Source organism: Rhipicephalus microplus, chromosome 1, assembly GCF_043290135.1.
Source record: "Rhipicephalus microplus isolate Deutch F79 chromosome 1, USDA_Rmic, whole genome shotgun sequence".
NCBI lineage: Eukaryota > Metazoa > Arthropoda > Arachnida > Ixodida > Ixodidae > Rhipicephalus > Rhipicephalus microplus.
In genome coordinates, this window is record NC_134700.1 from 255,044,365 (window position 1) to 255,071,423 (window position 27,059).

The 27,059-nt window shown below is 43.5% G+C and overlaps 1 protein-coding gene across 1 annotated transcript in view; it reads left to right on the forward strand.

The window, feature by feature from the left end:
* The window catches only part of LOC119164609 (arylsulfatase B-like), a 33,905-nt gene that overhangs the window by 267 nt on the left and 6,579 nt on the right, over positions 1 to 27,059 (forward strand). The window contains exons 2-9 of the mRNA XM_075868477.1: positions 1,879 to 2,038; positions 8,437 to 8,549; positions 12,812 to 12,922; positions 13,715 to 13,846; positions 14,944 to 15,070; positions 20,394 to 20,687; positions 21,501 to 21,769; positions 23,843 to 24,019. Coding sequence (XP_075724592.1) covers positions 1,879 to 2,038; positions 8,437 to 8,549; positions 12,812 to 12,922; positions 13,715 to 13,846; positions 14,944 to 15,070; positions 20,394 to 20,687; positions 21,501 to 21,769; positions 23,843 to 24,019 — 1,383 coding nt within the window. The remainder of the gene's footprint in view (positions 1 to 1,878; positions 2,039 to 8,436; positions 8,550 to 12,811; positions 12,923 to 13,714; positions 13,847 to 14,943; positions 15,071 to 20,393; positions 20,688 to 21,500; positions 21,770 to 23,842; positions 24,020 to 27,059) is intronic.

Genomic DNA, 27,059 nt, shown 5'->3' on the forward strand with positions numbered 1-27,059 from the left:
AGAATATAGTTGCCATACTCGATGTTCGCTGTTATCAAATGCAATTCTGCATATATACGTTCATATTCTGCACATAATCTACCATACGATATATATTATCTCATGTAATCAACATTTTATATATGGTCTTCCATATATGCTCACATATATAGATTTGCTAGCCTGCTGGCCGGTTTTATAACACTCTTGGTTGTTATATACTGCAGGCACATTCAATAGAACGGTGTCTGCAAAGTGCTAGTGTGAGAACTTTCATTTCTTTTTACATATTACGAACCATGATATTTTTGCGAGTTGGAATAGCTTCGTCATAACACAAAACGTATCTCGGAGATAGACCAGGAAGAAATGAACAAGTGCTGCTTACATTATTCTTTGTGAACCATTTGTTTCACAGTGTTTCTAAGAGGCAAGCTTTTATTTGACTACCACTTTACAATGAGGTTGTTCACCTCGCTCTCTATAAAGAACGCAATATTGAAGCCCGTCTTCACAAAACTTCATCAAGCTACACTGTTCACAAGAATAAGTTCAGGCCACGTTCTTGTAGGGGATTGTTAATTAATATAAAGAATGCTGTCGGCAATGGCAAACATCATTTTACAACAAAGCACTTCGAGATTTTGGATACGGAATATTTTTGTCGGCACATAGTAATGTTAATAAGGATGTTGCAGTGAGCGTATACATGCCAAATTATACTGATCAATGATTCGTGTTTGCTTTCACTTAAAATTTATCATCAGGGCACACTACAATTTGCTTTTTAAGAGACAATCACCCCAAGACAATCTTTAATATTGTGGTAGGTCATACAACACAGGGGGGCGGCTGTATTTTCGTGGAGGCGAAAATGCTGTAGGCCGGTGTGCTCAGATTTGGGCGCACGTTAAAGAACCCCAGGTGGTCTAAATTTCCGGAGTCTTCCGCTACGGAGTCTCTCATAGTCATACGATGGTTTTGGGACGTTAAGCCCCACATATCAATTAAAACACGGGGGGCTCTGTTACGGAAGTATTAATGTGTCGTGCTCAGACAGACAGTTGAGGACAGAGCCCCCAGGAACGCCGTATTTTGGCTCTCTCGTGCTGCGGCTTTCGAACGGATCAGGTAGTTATCTTCCTTGTCATCATTAGCGCACCCGAAATCCCACGAATAAAAATGACCCACTGAGAATGTTGCATCGATTGAAAATAGCGAGGCACATCCTTTAGTAAATGTGCTATAGTGAAAATGTAGTCCCCATTGCTTCTTGCACATTGAAAGCGGCCTACTTATTTCCGAATCTATGCTTTGACGCATGCACCAAAATGCTGTGATAGCCAAAGTACCAGGTGAGACAGCGGATCACTGGTATGAAGCTTCTAAAGTTTTTATGTGGAGTCGCACGTCATTGGCTACTTCACAGATATTTACACATGAATGGGAGCTGCCTGTCTTCGGGCCTTAAAAAAGTGTGTACTTGCTCATTCACGTACATGATGCTGCTGTATGGTCTTAACGTAGACTTACAGCTTATAATAGTATTTTTTTTTTGCTTGAAGTGTTTGGCAGTTGCCCTATCCTAATAAAGAATCGCACTTGCACATGAACTTCGCCAAGGCTGGCCGATAGTATCTGTGCCCCTAACAAAAGCACTATACTTATGCTAAGCCATTCAGCTGAAAGGTCATACAATACAAGCTTTTACTCAGTGAGCGAACAAAACTCAGAACAATAGACTCGTCTCCTCTGTCGAACAAAACAAACAGGGCACAAAATTAGCGTGATTTGCTTCCCTGCTTTTCTATAAAGGAGAGTAGAGTTCCGCATTTGCGACGTGTACAATTTCGGCCGTTGCACGGGCGTGTCTGTTTATGTCACGGTTCCCTGGTGCAGGGCTGGCACGACGTGAGTTACCACGGCTCGGACCAAATCCCGACGCCCAACATCGACGTGCTCGCCATGGACGGCGTGGTGCTGGCCAACAATTACGTACAGCCACTGTGCACCCCGTCTCGTGCTGCGCTGCTCACGGGCTACTACCCCATACACACCGGTGAGACTAACTACTACACTGGACAGTCGATATAAATCTAACCAGTTTCTTTAGGCCAGGGGTCTCAAGCACGTGGCCCGTGGACCTCCCACTAGCAGCCGTGCCCGAACATCAATGACTTCATCATCATCATCATTATAACAAGAATTATTATTAGCATCAGCTTGACTACGCCCACTGCACGGCAAAGGCTTCTCCCATGATCCACCGATTGACTCGGTCTTCTGCTTTCGGCTGTCGCGTTATACCGGCTAACTTTTTTTATCCGAAAGGCCCACTTAGTCTCCCCGTCGTGCGTTTGCCGTCTCTGGTAATTCAGTCAGTTACCTTTAATGACCGGTGGTTATCCTGCCTATGCACTACTCGCTACCATATAGATGACTTCATTCTATTATTAAATGTTATTATTAGATAGATAGATAGATAGATAGATAGATAGATAGATAGATAGATAGATAGATAGATAGATAGATAGATAGATAGATAGATAGATAGATAGATAGATAGATAGATAGATAGATAGATAGATAGATAGATAGATAGATAGATAGATAGATAGATAGATAGATAGATAGATACGCTGAAAGTCGCCGAAGTGCGCTAAAAATGCTTCGCATTTAATAAAAAACTTCATGTTTCAGACGTGTTAGTGAACGTCCAATCAGCATCCCGTCTAAAATTCACTTGGATCATTTTGAGGCAAAGCAGTGTGCGAATCATTCTTGCAAGGAAACAGCCTCGTGGGCGTAATAAGTGGAGAGCACGCGTTAAGGGAAAAATAGCTAATGGTAGACGGTACGAAAGAAGTTCGGGCGTTACGTTGCATGTTATCAGGCGATACGTGGTCGTGCGTGTCGAATGACGCACACAGAGCCTCAAAGCAACTTATCAACACTAATAATGCTCTAGGCTTTACGTCCTGAAACCATGATATGATTGCCTCACCGCTGTGGTCTAGCGGCAAAGCTACTTGGCTGCTGACGCGCAAGTCGCAGGATCGAATTCCGGCTGTGGCAGCTGAATTTTCGATGGAGGCGTAAATGTTGTAAGTCCGTGTGCTCAGAATTGGGTGCACGTTAAAGAACCCCGGGGGGTCGAAACTTCCTGAGCCCTCCACTACGACGTCTCTCATGATCATATCGTGGTTATGGGACGTTAAACCCCACATATCTTATCAATCAACTCAACCACGACATGATAACAAGAGACGCCGAAGAGCAGGGCTCCAGAAATTTCGACCATCAGGAGTTCTAAGATGTGCAATGACATCGCACAGTACATGGGCCTGTAGCGTTTCGCCTCCATTCGAAATGCGTCCACCGCGGCCGGCATCGATCCTGCTATCTTCGACTGAACAGCCTTGCCCCACACTGACCGCTCCACCTCGGAGGACGGAACGGCCGTTGCACGTGGCGACAGAAGTGGGCCTATACGAGAGGCAGATCAGTACTGAATAGTGTCACAGCCTTTGGGAGACCGAGCAAACATACATCACACTCTATAGGCACCCGACCGTAGACCAGAGGGCGCGACGAAGCTTATTGGGCTAAGCTCCCCAGATGAAAGAAGTTGCTTCATCTAGGGACCTTATATTGGGCCGCCTCAGCGTCTTTGGTACCAACCACCAGGGATACCAAGAAAATGAAACTCTCGCTGTACACGTTGAGAAGTTGAAGTGTCAATGCCCTTTTTAGCGCGTTTTCAAATAACGCTTCCTGGGCGCTTACATAATCAGCCGTGACCCCCCTGCTCACTACTAAAAAAGAAAATAATATGCTCTGGTAAGTCCGGTCTTGCTGCGTCTACTCGCTAGGCTACGCATTGGAAGACTCGGTTTTGCAGCGCCTACTCACTAGGCTGTATATTCTGGCACTATCATCAGATCTCGTTAACTGCAATGCCGGGTGCCTGTAGGCTTGAGAAAGGCATGTGCAATGTGTTTATTTGATAAATAATTACACTATTTACTACGTTGTTGAGATGTTGTCATTCAGATACAGTGCATAGTTCTACTGTGTAAATGCACAGCAAACGCAATCGTCAACCAGCACAACAGTGCGAGGTATTCAGTTTTGGTTGCATTTGCATCAATTCATTGGTACAGTTAGTAGATGCATACAGCCTAGAAAAAATGCGAACATAACGGTAGACATGAAAGACGAGAGAAGTCCTCGGCAAATAGATTTTTTTTGTGTGTGTGTTGGCTGAACCGAAGAACTGTCGTGACTTGCTCCAGCTGGCGAGAATCGGCGGACCATCGCAAAAACTGTCGAGACATCAAGCAAGACCGGACGACATTTTTTTAGAAACCATGCATGGAGGTTCACATCTAATGCTGTGCTATAATATGGAATTGGCGATGTGCCCCACATTTAGAGTGTCCTATCTTGAAAATAATTAACGCAGTGGACAGATCGAACGCTATTTATCGATATCGATTTGTGTGAGCACCAGATATTGTCACATGATGGAGGCTGTGAAAAGGCAAGTGGTTATATTGCTAAAGGTTGCATTGTTTATTGGGTGGACTTGTATAACCGGCCAGAGGAACCCCCAGTGTATACATATTAGCATGTAACACTAAAACGTTGGCCAGTCGTCGATAATCTGATCGTCGGTGAAGCACGTCGTCTTTACATCATCGGTGATCGAACATTGCAACGTTATAACTGGTATTCGAGTAAACTTCAGGTTAAAAAAAATATCTGCTACCCGCATTGTGCGTCTTATCGTATGAGCGTAGTCAGAAACAATCGTGCAGTTTCCCAAATGTCAAACCGAAGTCCGAGTGGTGGTGACACGTGTAACAGTTCGTGTGAGTGAAGCCTGGTCACGTTATTGAATAAACGAATGCGCATAACAAATTATTTACAGAAATGTGGTTTATAGGCTGTGTTGTAAGAGCGAGTGGCGACAGCAACACTTGCGTGCAAACGTTGACCGATTCAAGAGATCAGTGCTAGTAACAAAGAAACAAATTGATCCAATATAATAAAGGCACTAATCCACGTGATCTACGTCTCCTCCTGCATTCAAAAAACGCCGTGAGAACCGACCGGCAGTTTCTGCTACGGGCGCCCACGTTCTACGGGTCTACTTCGCTATGAAATCAGCCGCAATCGTAGGACCACTTCTCCTTAATTCAGTTATCTTTTTTTGAATTCAAAGCCAAGCTTCGAGCAGATTTACAAGCTATTCGCCCCCTCTCGGGTGTGTTACTTCCAAATAAAATGCTACGTCTCCGCGCTAAACGCGGCTTGTGCACTGAAAACAGCGTTGTTGTTGTTGTGAGAGCAATAGCGCAGTGGCTTCTCGGTAAAATGGCTCGAAATAGGACCAGTACCACGGCTAAAGAAAGGAACACCCATCGATGGCTCTTTCGCCTGATTGGACGCTGTTTACCCGTTGTACCGATCGATCCTTCTACATCTCTGTAATGAGCTTTGCGGAAACTTTGTTGCACTATCTCTGCAAACGTTCGCGTTTATAAAGCAGGTCTCTGTCGAACTGCTGAATCATCACAATTCTAACCCAGAGCAAACGCCAACCTACAAACGACAAAAGTTGGGCACTGTAGACGTTGAGTGCAGCACGTCAGAACCACCTGCCCAGATATAGGTACACGTTAAATAACCCTATAGGTGGTCGAAATTTTCAGAAGCCTCCTCCTCACCATTTCTCATAATCATTTCATGGTTTTCGGACGTTAAACCGCAACAACTATAATCAGTGGTTTAAAAACTAATATGAACGTCTATCAAGTATTAAGGGGAGATGCCATTCGAAGAAAAAAGCTCCCGTTATTCTCTAGCCTAGTACAATGAAAGTTTTGCTGCATATATAGGCTTTTATGCTGATTTTAAATATATAATTACTTTGATAGTAAGTTACAATGTTTAGTTTTATGCCAAGACAATATGTGACATATAGTTGATTGTGACAAACTTTTTATCCCACTAAACATTTATGGACATAAATCAATAATGGCTAATATTGCTCTACTCTAACAGAAAAATGCAAATAACTATCAAGAAAGTGCGTATAAAACACTTTAATTGGCAAGAAAAATTGTAATGTGAGAATTCTTAGAATCTTCAGCCCATAACAATTATTCATTTTAGGTTCGCAAAAATTATACCGCTGATATCAACTTTTAAAGGCAAGTTTTAAACTAGCATTCTTTACATGTTGAGAATCATGTAGGAAAGTTTTCATCCCATTGGTTCATCAGAATGACCAAAAACATGATGTCTAAACTCAATAAGTTGCCCAAAAATGAATTGTGAAAAAAAAAGGCATTTGAAAGGTACAACTGAAAGCTAATCTATGCTGAAAAGATATTTGTTAGCCTAATATGATATTTTTCGGTCACGATGGCTTGAAAATTGTGGTTATTTTGAGCATGTGGCTTAGGGAACTCCTCAAGCGAAACGCAATGGCAAGAACGCAAGGGACAATTTCCAGGAGACACTATGATGACAATGACGTCCCTATAGTTTTCTGAAACCCACTTGTGCTTTTTATAACCTACTTTGAGTTTATCCGCAGTCATTCGTTTTTTGTTATGATAGTAGAAAAGCTATACTTATCAAAGCGAAAATAACCAAAAATACGCAATTTTGGCAAAAAAATTGTTTTTCGACTAGCATCAACCTTAAACAGAACATGAACCATGTTGCGGTAAATTGCATTGTCATTCTCGAAATGATATTTGCTCCGCTGACACAGCAGAAAGAAATGACTGAGTCAACATCATGTCAGATTTTTTTGTCAGGTTAGAAGCAGGAAACATCGTTGAGTGATGTATTACTGATTACAGTAATAATTCATCATTAAAGATGTAGTAAATAATTGCATAAGAGCTAATAAAAGTGCAATTCATTACAATTGAGTGTAAATTAGAAAACACGGCTATTCCTAATATCTCCAAGTGACATAGAAATGACTGCAATATAAAACGAAAATGACAAGGTGTGTGAGTATTCATTTATGGTAAATTGGATACCTTGCCTTATCGCTTGAGAAATTTCAGTGTTTATCATGATGTGTACACGTGCCGAAGTTTAGAGTGTGCTGCAATGCTGTTCTGCATCGTTTACAGACCCACATCATCATCATCATCATCATCATCATCATCATCATCATCATCATCATCATCATCATCCTGACCACGCCCATTGCAAGGCAAAGGCCTCTCTCACGTTCCGCCAATAAACCCGGTCCTGTGCTTTCTGCTTCCGCGTTATACCTGCAAACCTCTTAATTTCATCTGCCCACCTAAATTTCTGTCTACCTCTCACGCGCTTCCCTGTTCTTGGAGTCCACCCGGTTGCCCTTAATGAACAGCGGTTATCTGCCTACGCACTACGTACCCGGCCCATGTTCATTTCTTCGTGATTCCAACTACGATATCCCCATCCTCGGTTTATCCCCTGACCCACTCTGCCCTTTTCCTGTCCCTTAAGGTTATACTTATACTTTTCCTTTCCACCGCTCGCTGCCTCATCCTGAATTTGAATTGAACACTTGTAAGCTTCCAGATTTCTGCATCGTTGGTGAGTACCGGTAAAATGCAGCTGTTGTATATCATCATATATCATCATCTTGAGGAATAGTCGTACACTACCACACAATACTTGTATAGTTCAAAGTGTTCTCGTGTTCCCGGCCCGGTACGTGCAGTCGTGCTGCACCATTTTATGAATCCCAGTCACCTAGCCCGTTAACGTGCTTCAGCTAATCAAACCTCCGCGAACAGAGTAGACGATGACTTAATTCAAAAGGACCACGATATAAACCGTACATTTATCGCTAAAGAATTAGAAGCATTCGTGAACGGTGGTGCTTTAATCAGACAACCATTATTCTAGGACAGAACACACTCTCTATGAAATAGCTTATTGGGAATGGTGAACTTTTATATTCTCTCAAGCTTTCTGAAAGCTTTTTATTTATCTCCCTCAGTTTTTCTTGTAGTGTTCGAGCACTCGGAAGTGTTCGTCAATTTTTTTTTCCTGCGCACTTCGTAACGCTGTTGTGTATAACTATAGCTGTGCCATCAGCTTCAATTTCGAGTGGGGCGCATAGGACCAGGCAGAGAAACAAGGTCACCAGAACCATAACACACACATGGTGTACAGGGGACCTTTATCATCACCTTTGTATTAGGCTTGATAGCCTTTTCAGCTTGGCAGTCAGGCTTTTTGTGAACGTGTGCCGAATAGGTGGGCCAGTCTCGGAGAATTAACTATAAGCGCGTGCTCTGTAGGCAACGCAGTACATTTAGTTTCTTTTTGCTTGGCATCTTCTGCGTGCGACAACGCCTGAAGGTGCCCCGGTTCTCGCAGAAATTTGGACATATATGTTTGCGTTTCACCGCCATTTCTTTATCGCCGCAGGAACGCAGCACTCCAGTTTTCGCAGCGCTCAGCCCGTCGGACTGGACCCCGACCTCAAACTACTGCCGGAGTACCTCAAAGATTTAGGCTACTCAACCCACATGGTTGGCAAGGTGAGAAGTGGCAGCAATAGGGGAATATATATAGGCCCTAACGCAGCATGTTTGCCCATTAACTATCGTATTCTTATTGCAGCACGAATATTGCTTTATCGTTCACTCTCCGTCCCGTAACTGAAAAAAAAAACCTAATATATGCAAGTACTCCTGAAAGAAAGAGCATTGAATGAAAAGGATAAATGCGCATCTGGAAAGCTGGTGTGCTGTCTAGCATATGAAAATAGATCAGAAAACAGTTCATATACGAATAATGGTACAATTGTTATTAGTCAAAAAGCCATTTTATTGAGGATGTACTCCTTTCTACGTCTTGAAAGCTATCTCAACTATAGGCGTTCGCCCTATACTAGTGGCGAAAAATGCGCCATGTTTCTAGACATGGCGGCGTGGGAACGGAAATCCTGCTGACGTGAGGGCGTTGTTACATCGATAATTGAATATATCAGTTCAGAAATAGGCGCGAGCTGTCAGCGAAATGGAACAGTGAAGAAGGGTTAAGTTTGACTTATTGTATCACCAGAAAAAAACTTGGAGGACACTGGAGCTTCGCATTAATGAGCATAATTGCTCTACGTAATCAGGCCCCATGCTATCGTTTTCTCAATTGATCGCCTAACTTCAGTCCTCAACAACCATGCCGTAAGAATACGAACGACTTAGCTCTAACATTGGCTGTTTCGAAGTATCCTCGAATGCCTACTGCAAGCACAGTTGTTAAGTGCCCACTACGCCATAATTACTTCCTTTATGAATGAATGAAGGGCTCACTGCATGTCTGTAGGGCAACACATGAACCTGCGCAGTTTTAGGGGCGAAGCTCCTTAGGGCGTGAGCTGTGCGTCCCCTGTAGCCTGTATGTAGCCACCTCTAGTTTAGTTCTTGCAGTGTTCACTAGATGGCGGTACCGTCCCCTGTATGTCCCCTACATCAACAGGCCCAGATGGCATTCCAATTAGGCTGATAAAGACATTAGGTCCGAAGTCTAAGCAGGCTTTGAGAGAGGCAGTGAGCACAATAATAATCGATGGTGAAGTTCCCGATGGATGGAAACTTAGCAGGATGAGCATGATCTATAAAGGAAAGGGGGACAAAGCTGACATAAACAACTACCGTCCTATAACAGTGACATCAGTGGTCTACAGGCTGGCGATGCAGATTATAAAAGAAAGACTGCAGTCGTGGATAGAGGATGAGGGGGTGCTGGGGGAACTGCAGAATGGGTTTCGGAAACACAGGAGGTTGGAAGACAATCTGTTCTCACTGACGCAGTGCATCGAAATAGCAGAAAAGGAACACAGGCCCCTGTGGCTAGCATTTTTGGATATCAAGGGAGCGTACGATAGCGTGGTTCAAGAGGAATTGTGGGGAATACTAGACACACTAGGCGTGGAACATGTAGTCACTAATCTTTTAAAGGGTATCTATAAAGGTAACAAGGTAGTTATAAAGTGGGAAAAACAGGTATCCAAGCCTGCAGAGGTAAAACGGGGGCTTAGGCAGGGGTGCCCCCTGTCACCCTTATTATTCATGATGTACCTACAAGGATTAGAGGCAAAATTAGAGGGAAGTGGACTGGGCTTCAACCTCTCTTTAGTCAAACAAGGAAAACTTATTGATCAGGCACTACCAGCATTAATGTACGCAGATGATATAGTGCAAAGGCCAACAACAAGGAAGATTTGCAGAGATTGATGGACATCTGCGGTAATGAGGGAGATAGGTTAGATTTTAGATTCAGTAAGGAAAAATCAGCAGTCATGATTTTCAATGACAACGAAGGTAGTGAGCTTAGAATACAGGAGGTCACGCTAGAGATAACAGATAAATACAAATATCTGGGCGTATGGATAAGCAATGGGACCGAGTATCTGAGGGAACACGAAATATACGTGACGACTAAAGGTAACAGGAATGCAGCAGTCATGAAAAATAGGGCACTGTGGAATTACAATAGGTATGATGTTGTGAGAGGAATATGGAAAGGGGTCATGGTTCCTGGGCTGACGTTCGGCAATGCGGTCTTGTGCATGAGATCAGAAGTTCAAGCAAGATTAGAAATTAAGCAACGTGGAATAGGTAGGCTTGCTTTTGGAGCTCACGGGAATACACCAAATCACGGAGTACAAGGTGATATGGGATGGACATCATTTGAGGGCAGGGAAGCTAGCAGCAAGATAAAATTTGAGAAGCGATCGAGAGAAATGGGGGAAGAGCGTTGGGCTAGGAAGGTTTTCAGCTACTTGTACATGAAGAATGTCGATACAAAATGGAGGAAGCGAACCAGGAAGTTGACTGGTAAATACTTAGAAAACAGCAGGTGGCCAAACCAAAAAGAACTATTGGTTAAGAAGAAAGTGAAGGAAACGGAGACTGACATGTGGAGAATGGGCATGATTAAGAAGTCCGCACTAGAGATCTATCGAACTTTTAAGCAGGAGATTGCCAAGGAAAGGATCTATGATAATACTCGGGGTAGTTCTCTACTGTTTGAGGCCAGGACGGGAGTACTGCGAACCAAGACATATCGGGCCAAATACGAAGGGGTAGACACAGTATGCAGTGCGTGTGGAGAGGAAGAGGAAACGGCCGAACACTTGATAATGTTCTGTAAAGGGCTTCACCCTATAGTTCAGGATGATGGCGCAGAGTTTTTCAAAGCACTGGGATTTAGGGACAGCGAGGGCAAAATAGACTTTAAGCGGGTAGATTTAACTAGAAGGAGGTTATCTGATTGGTGGCTAAAGTCACGGCACGAGTGAAAATTAAACCCTTCACTGCGAAGTACGAATCCTCAACTTCATTATTTAAAGGAAAAAAAAGATAAATGTAATGGTTAGTTCACTAAGTATTACGGCTAGGTGGCGTTAGCCGCCGCCCGATGTAAAGGGTACAGCCACATCCATCCATCCATCCATCCATCCATGTAGCCACCTCTAGTTTAGTTCTTGCAGTGTTCACTAGATGGCGGTACCGTCTCCTGTATGTAGCCACCTCTCGTTTAGTTCTTGTAGTGTTTACTAGATGGTGGTACTTGTAGCTGATGATGAAAAGATGCAAGATGTTATAAACTAGAAAGCGGTACTTGTAGTTGATGAAAGACGCGAGATCTTATAAAATAGGAATGATGTCACATATGGCGCGTGTCATTGGTTGAAGGCAATCGTTCGATTTAGTGCGGCGACGTACGCTAGGGGGAGCGTTGTAATAAATCCGTTCGCTGTTGGCGCGCGCTCGGAGTCGCCGGATGGATAAGGCTGCACAGCGGAGACAGCGCAAGGCGGCAGCAGCGCGCGCTCGCAGACAGAATCCCGATGTGCGAGCGCGCGAGGCAAGGGACATCGCAAGCCATCCATCGTCTAAGAACAAATAAAAGTTGATTTGTGTATATACACACACAGCGTTTCTCACGTCTTTACATGATGATCGACTGGGCGAATTACACGGAAGATTCACAGTTTACCGATGAATCCCTCCGGAGCTTCGCCCATTCATCATCATTCACCCCGTGAATATGCCGTAATTTTTTTTAACTTCGTTCGAGCTTTTACAGCTGATGACGATCAAATATATCTGAGGGCTGTGCACCGACTCATTGCTCAATTCACATCTTCTGACCCCTGGCACGCTTCACGCTGCTGCCACGCAATATTACACGTGTTAAGGGGGCTCCTTCACCACACGGAATTCATAAGGTTTTTTTTTATTTTATTCGATAAGTGTTTTGAAGTGATAGCGTAGCTCTTAAGTGATAGCATAGATCATCCAACGATGCGCACAGGAATTTCTTCACAGTGACTTTTTCAACGTTGTCGCGTTAAAATTGTGACGTAGATTCAGCGACTGCGTTTTATGTAGGGTGCATGAAATGGCTGTCATTCAGGAGTCACTCTCGTTCGTGCCTATGGGTGTCATTGTCAAACTTTAGCATTTCTTTTGGTCATCATAGCCACATCCGCCATTCACTGTCAAATAATGTTTGTAAATGTAATTGTTGAAGATGTGCACGTAAATGTTTTAGAAAATCTCCATCCACGTAATTCCTCAAGCAACGACATTTAGTAGATTTTATTTAGTACTTCAACCTTTCTCGACACGTGAGTCATAAATCTCTTTAGCTGGTTCTGCAATCCAACATCAAGCAGTCGTTGGCGTGAGGTAGCAGAACTTCACAAGTATTCTTGAGTGATTGATTGATTTATTGATTGATTGATTGATTGAGCTCTGCTGTACGTAACCATAAGTGAATTTTATTGTAGTGGCACCTGGGATTCAGCAAGGATGAATACAAGCCGATAAATCGTGGCTTCGACACGTTCTATGGAATATACAATGGCGAAGTCGATTATTGGACCCACTTCAGCAGAGATGTACGTGAGTCACTTCAGCGCCGCTAAAGGAATTAGCACATAGCCATGTCTTCGTGCGTGACATATTTAAATAATTTTCGCAAATAGAACGAATATCGAAGGCGCACTACATTTCGAACTGGGCGCAGACTTAAAACGAAATACACAGGACATTGAAGGACACTGCAAACGCTGGACAACAGTTATACATTTTAAAGTGTTGTACTATAACAACTCTTTTACTTCTGGCAGTTGTTTCAAAAGTGATGCGTAAAGCTAGTTCGTACACTTTGCAGCATAGAATACATGTTTCTTTTTGCATACTTCTAAACTTGTGTACTTGTGTTTTCGTGAACAGTATTTTTAGCTAGAAGCTTTTTTCATACTATTTGTTCTATTTGTAGGGCATGTTGCTAGCATATTCTAGTTGAAACTGTTGAAGTATATTCAAATAATTCATTTCCCTCGGTATTTAGAGAGTAGCTTTCAGCTTCACTCTTGTAATCAAAAGGTACAATTCCCAGCATCGTCTTAAGTTATACGTGCACTGTTAACGTCTAAGCACAGTCGCTGAGTTTTCATGCATCAGTGAGCGCGTTCTATAACGAAGAACAGTGCTACAAGTAACTCATGCAGTGCTATATTTAGCTTCAATGTACTTTAACTAAACAATTTTCAATGTTTTTAGCCTTGCGTACCCTTTTATTTCATAAGAAGAGCCTTTGTATGTAGTTTATATAAATGATGAAACTGCATCGTGCGTGGGATGAATGCGAGTGGTGATACTGTTTTGTTACGTTGAACTCTATTCAGCCATCTCTAGATATATCTGGGCATGCGCTAAAGTCGAATAAGAGGCCGCTGCTCGGAGAAATGGGACGATATCTCACCGCTCTCTTCGTGAAAGAAGCGACTGAAATTATCGGAAACCAGAGTAGCAGTAAGGTAAGCACAATCACCGGATATGAACGTTTGCGAAAAAGAAATCGGTAACATAATCAAAAGGCAAAGCATCTTTATCTTGTGAGTGATGGTTACTTTCAGAAGCGTGCGCAGAGTTCCACATTAGTGGGAGCCTATTTCACCCCACTTCCCCCTCCCACCCACGACCTCTTGGTCAAATCAGTCACAAGAAAGAAAGAAAGAAATGAGCATACCATTGACAAGAGGCACAATGATAAAGAGACAGCAAAGCTGATGAGCGAAGCCTGTTGTTGTTTCGCAAATGTTTACGATGTTTTCTTTATTCTTCTTTGCTCTGTGTTTTGAGTATGCACTTTTGTGTCTGTTTAGTTCCATTTCTTTAATTTTTTCAAACTTTTCATTTCATCCTTCACATTGTCTCTCTCTCTCTCTCTCTCTCTCTATCATATTTGTCACTCGCACTTTTCCTGTCTATTTTTTAAGTCTCTATTTCTATTTCAGTCTTACATTCCTTCTTTCTATCTGTCCATTTCCTCGCTTTTTCTCCCTATGCTATAATTTACTCTCCCTCTTCATATTTTCCTCCTCATCATCTCACCTCTGCTCACTTTCACTGTCCTCTCCCAAACCCTTGCTCTATACAAGGCTATGCTATGCTCTCCTAGAGCACCCGGATAGCGGAGCGATACTATACAAGGGTATGCCATGCTCTGCTAGCGTGCCTGCACAGCCCAATGCAATGCATAGCCATAACCCAGCCATAACCCAGTGCCATAAAAAAAAAAAAAAAACTGATGGGAAGTGTCTTACCGACTGTGGTGCGAGGCGTAACTGGCACCCTCCTTACACCATTTTGTGGGGTGGCCGCTTCCCTTACTCCTCCCCCGCTCTCACACGCCTATATGACTACCTTCGTACGATTCACTTATTCGTTCTCGATCATGCAATCATGGCATTTGCGGAAGGGTGCTGTGAAGCAAACTAATGATGATTAAAATGCAGAGCCAGACTGAATGAATCGTTACAGAATACGGCCTCGACATTTCCCACTAGTCAAGCGTCTGCCTTTTAACCTTGCAATTGCGTTTCCTCTTGTAAGAGCCTCGTCTTGTCCGCAGCCCTTCTTTCTGTATTTCGCCCCGACGGCCGTACACTGCGGCGGGCTGAACGATTCCCTCCAGGCGCCCAAGGAGTACGTGGCCAAGTACGCCTACCTTGGTGATTACGACAGGCAGATTTTCGCCGGTACGTTAATGCATTATGTAAGCTTTATCGAACAAGATCGGGACAACGACTTTTTTTTTCTTCACGGTGTTTTTTCCGCTCTCAATAGCAGTGCTCGTGCTGGCTTGTTTTTGCGCACGCCTGCTGTGCAAAGTAATTTTAATTTACTGATCGCTTTAGAATCTGAAGTGGCGAGCTTAGAATATTTTCAAGACACAAAGTAGAACGGGTCAACATGTGTGAGTAGTGAAGCAAAAAAAAAAGGAAAACGAAAACACTCTTTGGGATGATTGAAGAGTCGTGTGCTGTAAAGGTCATATAGTTTCCTATTTGCGATGGCATTTATCCCAAAGCCGCAATTCATCGCTTGGAAATATTGCTGAAAGCATTATGTAACCTTCGCATGAAACAACGCGGCAGTGTTAATTAAAAAATCGCATAGCGTATTGTCACGTAGCTGCGTGTTTGAAAGACGCAAAACTGAAGTCTGTAAAAATGAAACATTATGATTAGGGTGAGCACAGGCCCCGGAACAGAAATATTAATATCTGGGGCATAACACCCCAAAACCACAACATAACTATAATGAACGCCGTAGTGTAGGGTGCCGCAAATTTTGACCACCTGGTATTTTTAGGGGCGAAGCTCCTTATGGCGTGGCTTGTGCGTCCCTCGTAGAACGTAACCACTAGTGGCACATACGCGAAATAGCAGTCCTTACGATTTTGACCTTCAAGGTGGTTCCGGTGAGAGATTTCTTCTGTGCGTTGTTGAACAATAAAAGATAGTGCTCAATGCACATGTTAATGGCTGCTAAGGGGGAATGAGAGACAGGAGCATTCGGCCTTTAGGTAACGCGCACGCTACGAACCCCATTAGCAGCTATTGGTATGTACATTGAGCACGATCTGACAAGAAAGGGTTGCTACGTTATACTGGCTGGGTGTAACCTCCTTGGTTTTAGAAAGGTTTAGCGAGCGTTGGGCCACATAGCCATGAATACAGTGAACTAGTATATACCATGAGCTCGAGGTGGTTAAAGGTGGGAAGTTAACCCGAAGCGCAAGCCGTAAGAAAGTGTGCATGTGCCACCTCCCGTTTAGTCCTTGAAGTGCCCGCTGGATGTCTTCTATAAAGAGAATATATGATGAAAAGATGCGAGATGGTGGTACTTGGAGAGCTGAATAGATGGACGAACGGACACACAGACAGATCCATGGATGGACGCATGAACGGACGCAGGCGCGGATGCATGGACAAACGCAGGGACGGACGCACGAACAGACGCACGCACGGACGGGTGGATGTACGCGAGGACGTTTATACAGACGTACGCAGGAACGGACGGAAGCAAGAACGAATGGACGGACGAATTCTTCGCCCCACTCACCATCATTCACTCCGTGGATATGCTGCCATTTTTTTAACGTGAAACTAAATCAGAGTATGCACGGGCCTCTAGCGTTTCTCTGCCAGAGAAATGTGACCACCGCGCCCACGGTCGAACCTGTGACCTTTATGTCGGCAGCCGACCCAGGAAAAGAACTATTCAAAGCACAAGTAACACTCGCTGTACAACAAAAACTCACAGCGTTGCCGCAAAAGCGAAGCAATGAACGTGATAGCAACAATTTAAAAGGTCACGCGCAGAATGGAAAGCAGATCGAAACGTGCCTCGCGTTTCTCGCGCACAAATTACGCACGAAACGTACACACAAATACGGATGCACGCGAATAAGCGTCTCATTTGTTTCTTCTCTGAGTCTGAAAAGCGCGCGCTTTTCGCGAACGGAGACTGCAATGATTGCATTGACCTTTGTGCGCCCGGTAACTACAGCAGAATCGTTCCACGTAAAGCCCGAGGCCAGCCAAGGCGTACGATGCGCCCCTTCTCACCATCGCGAGATAAGGGCGCGCGAGAGAGCGTCGCCCACCGTCTCTAAGCCGGGCAAAGTACGCATAAGAGATTAGAGCGGGCGCCGGTGCGCGATGTGGCGACGTGCGCTCATTGCCGAAAATGCCGAAAGCACAGCAGTGGTAAGTGACAGACATAGTTTGCCGTTTGAACGGTAGAAAACGTTCTCCAGAGTGGTTCAGTGGTTACCGCCTCGCTCTCACGACGCAGAAGTCTCACGTTCTATTCCGCGCTCTGGAGTGCTTTTTCTGGATTTTTTCCTTTCTTTTGTTTTCATATATATAAATACATATACATATACGGTGCATGACATCGTCGCCGACGTCAGCGCCGACGCCGGCGGCAAAATCCAGCCGAGAGTGTCTACATAATTGCTATCGCAATAACACGGATGGCCCTCTTCCATAACTTACCCGTCCAGGAAACAGTCAGCTTTATCGCAAGCTGTATCAAACCTTCCAGCACTATCGCTGATGCTCGCGTTAGCTCTGTAGAATAAACACGGTTACTCGAGTCCTACGCGAAGTACTAAAGAAACAGTCTAAAGCAATCTCGAAGTTTCCAAACATCGTGGCAATAAGTGACGCTAAGTGGCCGATGATAAGTGGCGGTAACAGGTTTTGGGGAATGAAGTCCGAATTCAAATTAACGCAAAATAAATAGGTGCATGTGGCTATATAAACACGGCTGCAATGTAGCCGATATTTTGCTGGACCTACATTATTCTTGCCAGCCTCCGGTTCTTGCAAATTGATACTTGCTATATAATTTAGACGTGGAAATTAGTGTAATACAGATAGACTTACTTAGCTGTTGTGATTCTCTGGAGACTTACTCGCTCAATACATCGCCCACAGTCTCCTGAATATGTATGATTTCATATCTGCTCTTTCTTTTTTGAAGCTTCTTTGCCATCTTTTTTGCTCCGCAGCAAAGTCGGGAATACATTCATCTTCCCTGTTTACATGGCGGCTTCTGCAGATCACTCTCGCTGGCATAAAGCGGTAGGCACGGAAGTAGCATCAATTGTTTTTCTTTGTTCACTTCTATTCCGTGGTATTGGAATATATTACACTGAAGCTTCCCACTTCCGCCTTCTTTTTAACATCGACAGGGCCGCGCTAACAGCCAGCACCGATAATCATATTCTTATTGAAAGAGTATTCGATGGAAATTTAATAAAGATACAGCAGAAGATACTCGTATTTTGATAACCGCATGCAAATAGACAACCTCCTTATCACAATGTGAAACGACTTTCTGGAAGCTCGTCTACACTCAGCCAATCCCCAAATATTTTTTGCTTTTTGTTCACCTTCGTACCTCTTTCGTTCTTCTCAAAGGACGCGAAGTATAAAAAGTAGAGAAGGGATCCCTTTGTCTCCCTGCTTTGTTCTTTCTGCCCAGGAGAAGATAGAACACTGCTAGGATATTCCGTGGCATGCCTCGGGCGATTCACTTAACGATTGGGAAGCGCTGCGATGGTCGTTAGTTCGAGCCGAGCTAAAGGCGACTTCCTTGTGCCCACTTCCTTTTCATTTTACCTTAAACTGTGTGGGTCCATCCACGTTTACTTCTGTTTGTTTTTCCGCTTAGTAATATTTATATTGTTATTACTGTGAGGCTGTGTTATTTAGAAAGTGTGCACATTCTAAACAGTCTGTTCCGAAGATATACCGTAAAACAGAGTAGATTGAAAATCTCTAAACTGTACAGGAAATAGAATAATACTGCTTTGGTCGTAGTAAACGGAAAATTGAATAGAGATATATTACGTGAACATGATACTTCAGTTATAAAAACTTCCTTTATTGTTTTGCTTACCTTCTTGAATGAAATGTCTCTTGCACGACAAATACCATATCTGTACTGATGAGCTTGTTGGGGAGGCATGACCTTTCGATAAATCACCGCACAAAACGCATACAGAAACACACACACACATAAAGAACGCAAACACAAGGGCTGAATACTTTTGTGCACTGCTGCATCAAAATACCACATACTTCAAAGAGTATTCAAGTCACGCATGACCATGGAATTTGACTTCTTTTTGGTGTCGATAGTACGGGTAAATAAAACATAGAGGCCACGAAAAATACATTGTTCAACTCACCCAAATGCAGCAGATCCTTTGCTTTTCCACAAAAGACTGAAGGCAAAACTTCAAACGGAGTAGGACCCTGTACAGTTAGTAAAATATATAAAGCCACCCGACCTCGGGTGGCTATTATACTTTACTTTTCTTCCTTTAAGGTGGAAAAGCGGTCTCACCAAAAGTACTCAGCAACATGAACGACGTTTTTTTTTTTTCGTTCACTCGTTCGAAACCTTGGCGATCAAAGAGAGAAGCTTTTCATGAAAATTTTGATATGTCCATGTTATCATCATCAAGAGAGGTTGAAAAGCTTGTGATAGTACAGTATATTGAACTATTTCGTGCCAAATTTTTAATGTCACAAAGCCACCAAGAATTAAGCCGTATGTAATCCTGCGCGTGAAAAAGGGGTTACATTAGTCGGCATTTTTTTTTTCAGCAACCATCAAACGTATACTTAGTAGCTGATGCGACGCGTCATTGCTCTGGTACTGTGAAGAGGGACAAGAAAGCTGCAGAGGAATATAATTATCTTTGAGTGCACGCGCACCAGAGGAAAAAAAGGTCAATAAATAAAGGAAACTGACGTGAAGCGTTTTTCATTCAGACACTTACGTTAGCCTTTCCATGCATGTGGTTTCAAGGTTATGTCGGGTATTTCGCCGACCGGCTAGAGAAAATATTACCAAAAGTCACCCTTGCAGCCAAATTGTGACTGCATCATTCGAAATCCATCTTTTGTAATGGGCTACTTCATGCTGGCCGCCACCACTTTAGCAAACGCCTTCTACCCTCGCTTTGTTATGCTTGGGAACAAGACACCACGTTTAGCAATGTTTTTCTAAATCCGGCATTCAGCGCTTGTTCTAATCATTTATCGCTACAGTTCACATGATATTCGCATGATCAAGAGTGCTGTAAAGTTGCTTGACTTCTAAACTATTATTCATTACGGTGACTTGCACCACTCGCGTGTATAATTTGTCGCAGATGGTCGCCACTGGCCCTTTTAGCTGCAAAGCGACTCGTTTGGCTCGGTCACTCGCTGCTCGATATTGCGGTCTTGCGACTGCAGTCGCAAGTCGCTGAAGCAACCACATGCGCAGTCCAGGAAGTCAGTTTATTTTACGGAGCAATGGCAATGCAAACCATATGCGAGCAGGTGTGAATCATGTGAGGCTGCGTGTGTAAGTCGCACGTAGCTATGAACATCGGTCGCCTAGAGTCGCTTTGGGATCAGTGATCACCAATTGCAAATGGTCGCGTGAATGGTTGGTAGCCGCAGGTATGAATTCGCCTTAAGCATCAGTTGCTGGTCGCACTCAACGCAGGAAGCTTGGCCGAGTTGGATAATGCGGTTGGTGCCATCGTGGAGGCCCTCTACAAATCGGGACTGCTCAACAACACGATCATTGGCTTCTCAACCGACAACGGTGGTGCACCCGTGGGCTATTCGCGCAACACGTCACCCAATTGGCCTCTGAGGGGATCCAAAGGCACCGTGGCCGAGGGTGGCGTGCGAGGTCCGGGATTCCTGTGGACACCGTGGCTGGCCACACGTGCCAAGGCCACTAGGCAGCTCTTCCACATCACTGACTGGCTGCCTACATTTTACGCAGCAGCCGGTAGGCAAGCTTTTGAACTTGAGGTGACGAAAAATGGGAATTTAGTAGAAATCGAGGTTAGCAGAACTGTGGTGTAAGCATAATGCAATGCTTTATAGATTAGCCTCTTTCTATCTCTCGCATGTGGGAACTCTTGAAAAGGCCCTAAAGAACTCCGACAAGAGAATGGGTTCTTTCTCGCTTTCACTACCTTTTTTACAGGTTCTGTGTCCTTCTCCACACTCATGTTATAATAAGATACGTGAACAATGTCAGCGCCAAGCACTGAGCCTATCAGAATGCATGTTATCTCCACTTGCGCAGTTGGGTACCCAGAAAAGGAAGTGAAATCTTTGTAAACCTTATCTGGGGGCTTGATGGTACATGCTTACTGAAATGCAAAAAAGGCATGTATCATCGAAGAAGAGTTCAATCCAGAAGAGAAACTGAATTCTTCTTCTTGAATTCTCTCTCTATGATACGAGTATTTTTTTGTATTTCCGGTAGTGAAATTTCATGATCACGCACGATATTCATGCGAGACGAGGAAAAACGGGTATGTGACTGCATGCCAAAGGAAGAGACAATTCACAGATAATAATCCTCGTGTATGGGCCAACCGAGAGCTTATTTCTTCAAGACATCACATGAACATACCACCAGCCTCAGGAATATGGCCGATACAACAAGAGCTGAAAACGCAAAGAAAAAATATGAGTTGCACGTTATTAGTACTTTGAGAGCTTGTAACGGTGGTACATTCAAAATGGATATCCAGTGAGTCATGCGTAAGTCGAGCCCACACTTACTGACTTTTTTGTGGCCGGTCGGCAGGAGGCAATATGAAGAACCTGCCCCAGATCGATGGCGTGAATCAGTGGCAGTCGCTGACGCTTGGAGCACCGTGGCCTCGTAAGGAGGTGCTCTACAACATCGACCCCTTGTGGGGTCAGTCGGCCATACGCGGCGAGCGCTTCAAGATCATGGAGGACCGCAATAACACGATGTTCCCCAACTACGAATGGTACGACCCAGTCGGCGCCGTGGCTCCCGACCACTGGAACACGCTTCACGAAGCAAGGCAGGCTTGCCTCGCAGCTCAGGTGGGCTGCATCTTTGAATAGGATGTGTTAAAACGGTAACAGCACCGACAAAAGGGGGCGCTTAAAAGGGGCAAGAGATGGGGGGGGTGAGGTGTACTGGGGTGTACTGGGGTGTATATTCACAAAAAGAAAATAGGTTTTGTTTAGTTATTATTAGGCGCCAATTATGCGCGTGTAACTTGAAATTCTTTCCAGTGCGTTCGTCATACCTTTTGTATATTTGAGCGTGTGGTTGTAGGTGTGCCTGCCTATTTACACGTGTAAACATGAAAAATTTCAGGTGGTCTCAATACACCCTCACCTTGGCTTCACCACTATTTGTAATACAGGAAGTGCATAAAAAACAACTTTATTATTTTGATAGAGATAGAGACGTTCATAGTATGGTGTGTACTCAAGTGAAAAATAGTGGCTTAACAAAAACACAGACAAGTCGTTTGCCGTTTGTGCACTTGCTTTTTCGTACCACTAACTACATTTGATACCTCCCAGCCACTTTGCCATCTCAACCACTGAGCAGTTATGAGAGCTCTCAGTAGAGGTTGAGATACTCAGAACGTAGTGCATGCATATCATTCTGTTTAATTGTGCTCCGCATATATGGGCTAGCTCACTAATACTGACTTTGGAAAGTTATTAAGTGAGGGCTAAACTGTCCAGCCGTAAACATTCTGATGCGCATACCTAAGGCATTTATAAATGCTCCTCGACGAAAAACCACAACCACACCACAGCTCACAAAAACAATCACACCATACCCCACTAAATGGCACCATGTGTGAATGCGAAGCAGCGCTAGTGTTCACTTGTGTTTCCATTTGCTGTTTCCATTTATATGTTTCCGTGCACGTTTCACTTGTGTGTGGAGTTCTGTATATTTTGTGTACAGCTTATGTTACCCCCCTTACATTTGTGTGTATTGCCATGTAGCCCCGCCATGGTGGTCTAGTGGCTAAGGTACTCGGCTGCTGACCCGCAGGTCGCGGGATTGAATCCCGGCTGCGGCGGCTGCATTGCCGATGGAGGCGGGAAAGGTGTAGGCCCGTGTGCTCTGATTTGGGTGCACGTTAAAGAACCCCAGGTGGTAAAAATTTCTGGAGCCCTCCACTACAGCGTCTCTCATATTTATATGGTGGTTTTGGGACGTTAAACCCCACATATCTATCTATCTGTATTGCCGTGTATGGGCCGCCAAGTGAACAGCGCTTGTAGGAGAGTGCAACGAAGCGAGTGCGTGCCACATTATGCAGCGCATAGCTGTGGCGGAGAGATAAACGGGAGAGGAGAAACGAAGTGGAGGCAGTGCTTTGACACCTCCTCCATCCCACCTTTTCGTGCCCACGCCAGGAAAGAGGGAGAGTTGGTGCTTGTACGGGGGGGGGGGAGGCAGATGGTCGCCGAGAGACGGACACAGCCCGGAGCAAAAACTGCTTCACATTTGAAACGAAATGGCAGACGAAATTGTTCCTGATAATTCCACAACCTCTTGTGCTCTGTGATTAAAGCACGTCGCCCACTCATCAAGGCCAAAGCGCAAACACCATTCCTCTGCTATAACCCCATTGACTTTCGGGATCGGCGATTTTGCCACTGGGTGTTGTGTTGCATATTTTTAGCCGATGGCAACACTAGGTAATGGTATATATCCTGAGGTACATCTGGGAAAAGATGAAGAGAACGATGTTCTTGCGTGAGCTGTGTTGTGATTTCTTACTAAGTCGGTGGCCCTATTTCCAGGTAACGATATTGGGCTGAAGGGAACAGTGTAAAAAAAAAGGGACGAAGAAAGAATGAACACACGACACAAGCGCTGCTCATTTTTTCTCGGTCCCATTTTTTCTGCGTTGTTCCTCTCAATGTCGTGTACGAACTGGCCCTTCAAGACACCCTTCTGATATTGGGCTGCCTGTCACCGAATATTCTTTGTTTTCTTTCCCACAAACAAGGCTTACAAGAGGCACTGAGTGTTTGCATGTGCAATCACTTTATATGGCGTCGAATCTCTGAGCCTCGTGCACAACTAACTGCAAAGTATGCGCGCCCACCTTACTGGCCATGCGATGTCACGTGCAGGTGCTGTCGTGCTTCCATGGCAAGACCTTAGAGACACCTAAGGAACTGCCGGACGCTGTGTTGACTGACATTATGATACAGGGAGGACAGTACTGTCACCCATCTATGGGACCTTGCATGTACGACCTCGAGAGTGATCCGTGGGAAAGGGTCAACATTTACCGCCCAGACCACCCCGTAAGTGAGCCTGCACCAACACTTGCCCTCCTCATAGACATATAAAGCTTCACTGCAAAAAGTATGAAGACGCCAGCATTTCCGCTAAACTGTGAATATGCTGCGAATGGTATGTTTGCAGGGCATATATAGTCAGTGCAATGAATTAGCCGTTAAGCCCAATTTAGGACTTCACATTTCTCCAAATAATAGGGTGTTTTGATGTACGTAGCAGCTGTCTTTCAGAGAGGAAAAAAAATCAGAATTCAGTTACTTAATACAGGAACACCGTACTAATGGTATAGATTTCGCATGACCTCTCTACATTGCTGCTGCTGTTCTTGTCACGACAAAAACGCACAAGATGAAATAAAAAAAAGTGAAGCTTATCAACCTTCACGTACTGTCGAGAAAACACAGGAAGAGCATGAGTGACTGGGTATGGATACTGTCCTTACAACTGAAGACTTCCCCTTTTAGATAAGCATGCCATTTTTATTTCACCTGGTCTGTAATGGCCGAGTAGGCTTGACAAAAAACAAAAAAAAAACAGCCTTCTGATTGAAATTGTAGTTCTATAAAACTGCGACACCGTATAGTGCACTTTGCCGTCCCGTTCTCTACCCGTTTTTCCTCATTACTGGCCTGAAAGAGTCCATTTAGCCTTCCGGTTAAGACATCACACAGACTCATTTCTACTGTGAGCTATACAGTATATATACTCTTCAAAACACCATGGTTTCTATCTTTTTCTTTTCACGTGAGTTGCTTATCTTTTCAAAAGTACATCACTAGTTGGCGAAACTAAGGGTCCTTTTTCTAATGGGCATTTCGTCTAGATCTAGGTAATAATAGAAGCTTCAGCTGCCGGTGTCATGTTTCAGCAGGGCTGGAAGCAAACAACTTGCTAAGTTACGAAGCTGCAATAAGATGGAATCGTTGTTAAACTTGTGGCATTACTCAGCTGTTGACCCGGTTGACCCTCGACCTGCAGGTGAACAGCTTATTTCTCCACTTGAAATAATAATAATAATAATAATAATAATAATAATAATAATAATAATAATAATAATAATAATAATAATAATAATAATAATAATAATAATAATAATAATAATAATAATAATAATAATAATAATAATAATAATAATAAGTAGGCCCGTGTGCTCAGAATGGGGTGCACGTCAAAGAACCCCAAAATTGTATAGTGGTTTTGGGACGTTAGACCCCACATATCAAGCAATTATTATAAATAAACAATTAGAGCTGGAGGCACACACTAAGCCCCCATAGCAATTTTTTCAGTTTTCTTTTTCAGGAATTGTAAATATATATATATATATATATATATATATATATATATATATATATATATATATATATATATATATATATATATAGTTATTATATTATGTATTATATTTTATATTTTATGTTGAATATATTATATTTCAACGTTATCTACAACAAAGATTTTGTACCGTTTAGTTGTAGCACAGATTATTTTTTGAAGAATAGTTATAGTATCGACTTTTTATTGCTGCGCATCCAGCTTCTAGACTCCACAGCTTTTTTTTATTTTTATCTGGGAGTCTTCAAAAGTTTTCTATGAGTCTAGCAGGAAACTACATTTCAGGGTCGCTTTTTTTTATCTAGTTTCTTGACTGTTGACACGAAAAATTGGTAATAATTTTACGCGAGAGGTTGATATGAAGGACTTGGTTGTATCCTTTATCACAGTCAGCTTGCAAGGCGTATGCTCGAAAAATCAGTCCATTCCTTTGTCCGTTCATCCGCTGTTTGTTTATTTTTACCATGATATTATGTATTTCCACCTTGATAAAATCCCTATGGGGATTGCAGTATCTGTTAATAAATAAATAAATCGTGTCATGTCTGACGCTCGCAGTGCTCCTGCACGCATAGCCTTCAATTTCAGTTCCTTCTTACATACTTCCCTCCGTATCTAATGATACGTACTTCATTTTCCTTTTATAGAGCAGAAAAGTCAGCCAACTCCAATTATCTTTAGTGGAATTGCGTTTGTTATTAATTTTATCTTTGTCAACTCCTTTCTTTGCATACGGCGAGTAGAAACTTGTCTTAAAAGGCAAATTTAAAATTCATGCGCTCCCGTTTCTCGCAATCTAAGGGGTTCCAGTGAAAAACGCCTCGTGTCAACATCAAATGCGATAGTACTGTTGACGTAACGTTACACTTCGATACTGCTAACATTGAAATCATTTTTCAATTTCCCTAAGTTTTGAGGGTAAACATCTTTGACAAACAATTTTCTGGCTGCTGAATAAAGTTTTAAAAGGAAAATATCTAGCCACGTCTAGTTCGTAGTTTTTACAGTTGTCTTTAAACATTTTATGTTACTTCTCACCCCCTTCCGTTCCGCTTTCTATATTTTTACCCATGGTATCGTTTCCTAAAAAAAAAAAACAGCCCCTGCGTTCGGCTTGTGACCGTTGCTACCCATGCACCTTCTATTTTCTTGTTCGTCTACATCTGGTGCACGTTGCTGGCGAGTGCTTGTAATATTGTTTATGTCGAAATATATGAATAGTTTCTTTCCTCTTTTCGGTCTCTTCCTTCCTTGTCAGCTCATCCGATTCGGTGATCCGAAAATCCGGTATCGTATCTCAGCTATAGTGGCTACTATAGCTTAGAGGCAGCACGCTAGAGGGGCGTGTATTTGTATTTCATCATCATCAGAAGCCTGACTACGTCCGCTGCAGGACAAAGGCTTCTCCCATGTTCCGCAAATCGGTACTTGCTGCTGCCTATTTATACCCGCAAGCTTCATAACCTTATCTGCCCACCTAACCTTCTGTCTCCCCCTAACCCGCTTGGCTCCTCTGGGAATCCAGTTAGTTACCCTTAATGACCAGCGATTATCCTATCTACGCGCTACATGCCCGGCCCATGTCCATTTCCTCTTCTTGATTTCAACTATGATATCCTTAACCCAAGTTTGTTCCCTGATCCACTCTACTCTCTTATTGTCTCTTAATCTTATGCTTACCATTTTCCTTCGCATTGGTCCCTACGTCAT